We start from the raw sequence: 3,556 nt of genomic DNA on the forward strand, positions 1-3,556 counted from the left end.
CACACACACACACACACACACACACACACACACACACACACTTGCACAAATACCATTCATAAATTACACATGTGCATCAACTGCAGTGCTTACCTCTGGCAATGGATTGCATGTTTCAAGTTCCACCTGTGTAATAGTATCCATGTTGTCAACAATTTCTGCAGTCACAGCTACCAACAGGCGTCCACGATAAGAGACACCTTCTCCAAGACCATTATTCAGATATGTATGTTCACTTAGAATGCTGTAGTATCTCGTTGAACCATATAAATTGATCCACGAGGGACCGAATGTTGGCAAGAATCCTAGAAACAGAGAAAATCATGCAATGAATAAACAAAACCTGATATAACACACTGAAGTTTCTTTCCTCTAGGGGTTTTCTGTATAAATTAGAGCCAGCATTGAAAGTTACGACATTTCCTATACGAATATGTCTATGTAAACAATGCAATAATCATCATTGTCATCACCGTTTAACATCCGCTTTCCATGCTGGCATGGATTGGACAGTTTGACTGAGGACTGGCAAGCCAGGAGGCTGCACCAGGCTCCAATCTGATCTGGCAACCACTTTGAGAGTGTAGTGGGTGCTTTTTACATGGCACTGGCATGGGGGTTAGTCAGGTGGCACTGGTATAGACCACTCTTGAATGGTACCTTTTATGTGTCACTGGCATGGGAGCCAGTCAGGCGGCACTAGCATCGACCACACTCAATCGACCATTTCCCTGCTCACTACTATCAGGATGGAGATTGCTGTCTGCAAGTGCAAGCCCCTCGAGTCAGAATGGCTGTTCCAGCACATCTCCCTACTCCCCTCCAGGGCTGTGAAAAATATTTCTATATTGTAAGAGGCAAGATTCTTCGTTAATCCATTAGTAACAAAATTGATCAAAACAATGCATATATATACACTGCATAGATGGGGTTAATAGTCTTACAGCACCTCGATAAATAACAGCTGTTCCTAATGAAACACCTTATGACAACTGGTAATAGAATTCTGTAAATAATAACTGTTCCTAATGAGACACCTAAAGCTAATTGGAAATAGAATATATTGTGAAATAGTGCAAATATCTATATTCACCAAAAATATTCTGTTAACTGAATTATGTCAGTGGAATTTACACCTGTGTACTTGTGAGAAACATGTTAGCACTTACCTTTGTCCCCTTCGTTAGATATCTTTCCTAAATCAATGAAATGCGTTCCGATCACGTCTTCATTGACACTATCATTGTCACGTAACTGAATTCGGATCCTCCGACACAATGGAGGGAACATTTCATTAAATACCAACTGTTCATTCCAAACAGGTTCATAAGCTCCTTTTTTCACTGAAGTTTTTCCCTGGAATCAACAAATATTACATTCAAAAGTAAAACAGTCGACGCATTTGATGGTAGGCAGATCAAAACTCCATGGCACATCGTTTATTTGTAGTTACTATATGGAAATAAAGATGTGTGCAAGACTTCTCATCTACCCCTTCATACACTCTACACCTGAATGAATAGACTGAGAGCCAGGTAGACATGCACACACATTCACACATATATGTATGTGTATGTATAACGCGCGTGTGTGTGTGTGTGTGTGTGTGTGTGTGTGTGTGTGCGCACACTTTTGATTCTATTCACCTGAAGAGGCACAGTCTTGGCCATTGCTGAGTGATATTACTGCAATGCTGTGTATAATACACATAACATTCAGCAATGAAATAAATTCTTTATTAAATTTCTTGAAACAAACACACCGTGTTTCACAGAAATGTGGCAACAAAAATATGAAATAGGATACAGAATAACAATGGAAGAAAGATGGAAAAGGCAATATCTGATATTTCACATTTAAATTTATAGGATATAGAACAGGCATGGGCAACATGTCTTTTAAGAAGTGGGCTACGTGAAACATGGATCATCACCAGGAAGGCTACATTATTATTATTATTATTATTATTATTATGATCAAGTTTCTTCCTGTGCCACAGCAACAAAGTCCATCTGCCACACTTCTCAGCCCACCATCACTGTCTCAATGTCCTGGGTACATTCCAGGCCAGTGTCCACAATCAAGTTGTCGATGTAAGTGTGAGGATGTTTTCCTCTTCTTACAGCACGATGAGGTGGGTTCCACAAGACTTATTTGGACGCTTCCAGTTCAGGATAGTTTTCCTTTAGACACACCATTCAGAAAGTCCCATAAGCTACAGTTTACACTTGACTGACATAGAATAGTAATAGGGGTGAGTAAGAGACGAAATGTCTTATGTTCTGTATTAAATTTATAGGATGGAGACCAAGAATGGAAGAAGTGCTAAGAGGAAATAAAATCTCTTACCTTTCTTCCAGCAAAGGAAACTTGAACAAAGGGATCGACCAAATCTTTTGCTTCTCCAGTCAATGCCCGTTTCACATTTGCCATGATTCCTGTATTCATTTTTGGCAGACCATCTGCCTTGTAGATCTTTATAACAAACCTAGCTCGCTGCCTGTCGACAGGAACTCCTTCTGGCAATAACAAGTTCCTAAAAAAGATAAATTGGAGGAAGAGAATTGCTTTAATAACAAAAAGAAAAACATACATTGAAAGAAATATACTTTCAGTTCGCCAAGAAGATGGAAAATGGAAAGTAAGAAGAATAATGATAATAAAGTTTGCTTACGATTCAATATCATCGTCATCATGGTCATTTTTCGGTGGAACCTGATGAAGAAATAAAGAATAAGACAAAATGGAATGGAAGAAATGGTCCATTGGTTACAATCTCTAAAAATACATTAGATTAATTGTAATCTAAATACAATCAACTCTTTCATTCTTTCTTCCCCCTCACACACACACATGCACGTACAATAGGCTTCTTTCAGTTTCCATCTATCAAATCCACTCACTAGTCTTTTGTTGGTCGAGGACTACAGTAAGAAAAAGCTCGGCCAAGGTGCTACACAGTGGGAGAGAACCTGGGACAGTGTTATTGAGAAGCAAACTTCTTAACCACACAGCCATGCTTGATGGAAACAATATATGTGTGTGTGTACATGTGTGTGTGTGTGTGTGTGTGTGAATATGTGTGCATATGTGCATGATTGTATGTGTGTGTGTGTATTTGTGATTTTGTGATTCAGTTAGAGTATGTATACATACATAACCATCTAAATCTAGTTTATAGATCAGGGTTGATCTGTGTGTTAAAGCCTAATTTGCTGAACGTAATACAACAAAAGAGCCTCAACAGAGTCTCTTAACACATTTGAATTCATGGAGTCATAGCTAAGCAATGTCTTGCCGGATTGAGTGAATCGAATTGATTCCAATTCCAGTACTTGTTTGTTTCTGTCTGATAATTATCCGATAATTATTCCATTGGTCACTTTTCACTGGTTGCCAAGTGGTGTGGGACAGCACAAAAATACACACACACACACAAACACACACACACACACACACACACACACACACACACACACACACACACACATATATATGCGATGGGCTTCTTTCAGTTTCCATCACCCAAATCCTCTCACAAGGCTTTGGTCGGCCG

The 3,556-nt window shown here is 39.2% G+C and overlaps 1 protein-coding gene across 4 annotated transcripts in view; it reads right to left on the reverse strand.

The window, feature by feature from the left end:
* LOC106870412 (otoferlin) overlaps positions 1 to 3,556 on the reverse strand; it is a 360,495-nt gene that overhangs the window by 311,681 nt on the left and 45,258 nt on the right. For all 4 annotated transcript variants that reach the window (XM_014916475.2, XM_014916474.2, XM_014916476.2 and 1 more), the window contains exons 4-7: positions 2,675 to 2,715; positions 2,350 to 2,536; positions 1,170 to 1,356; positions 94 to 305 (exon numbers count right to left, since the gene is read on the reverse strand). In XM_014916475.2, the coding sequence (XP_014771961.1) occupies positions 94 to 305; positions 1,170 to 1,356; positions 2,350 to 2,536; positions 2,675 to 2,715 (627 nt within the window). The remainder of the gene's footprint in view (positions 1 to 93; positions 306 to 1,169; positions 1,357 to 2,349; positions 2,537 to 2,674; positions 2,716 to 3,556) is intronic.

This window comes from Octopus bimaculoides, chromosome 23 (assembly GCF_001194135.2).
Source record: "Octopus bimaculoides isolate UCB-OBI-ISO-001 chromosome 23, ASM119413v2, whole genome shotgun sequence".
Taxonomy (NCBI): domain Eukaryota; kingdom Metazoa; phylum Mollusca; class Cephalopoda; order Octopoda; family Octopodidae; genus Octopus; species Octopus bimaculoides.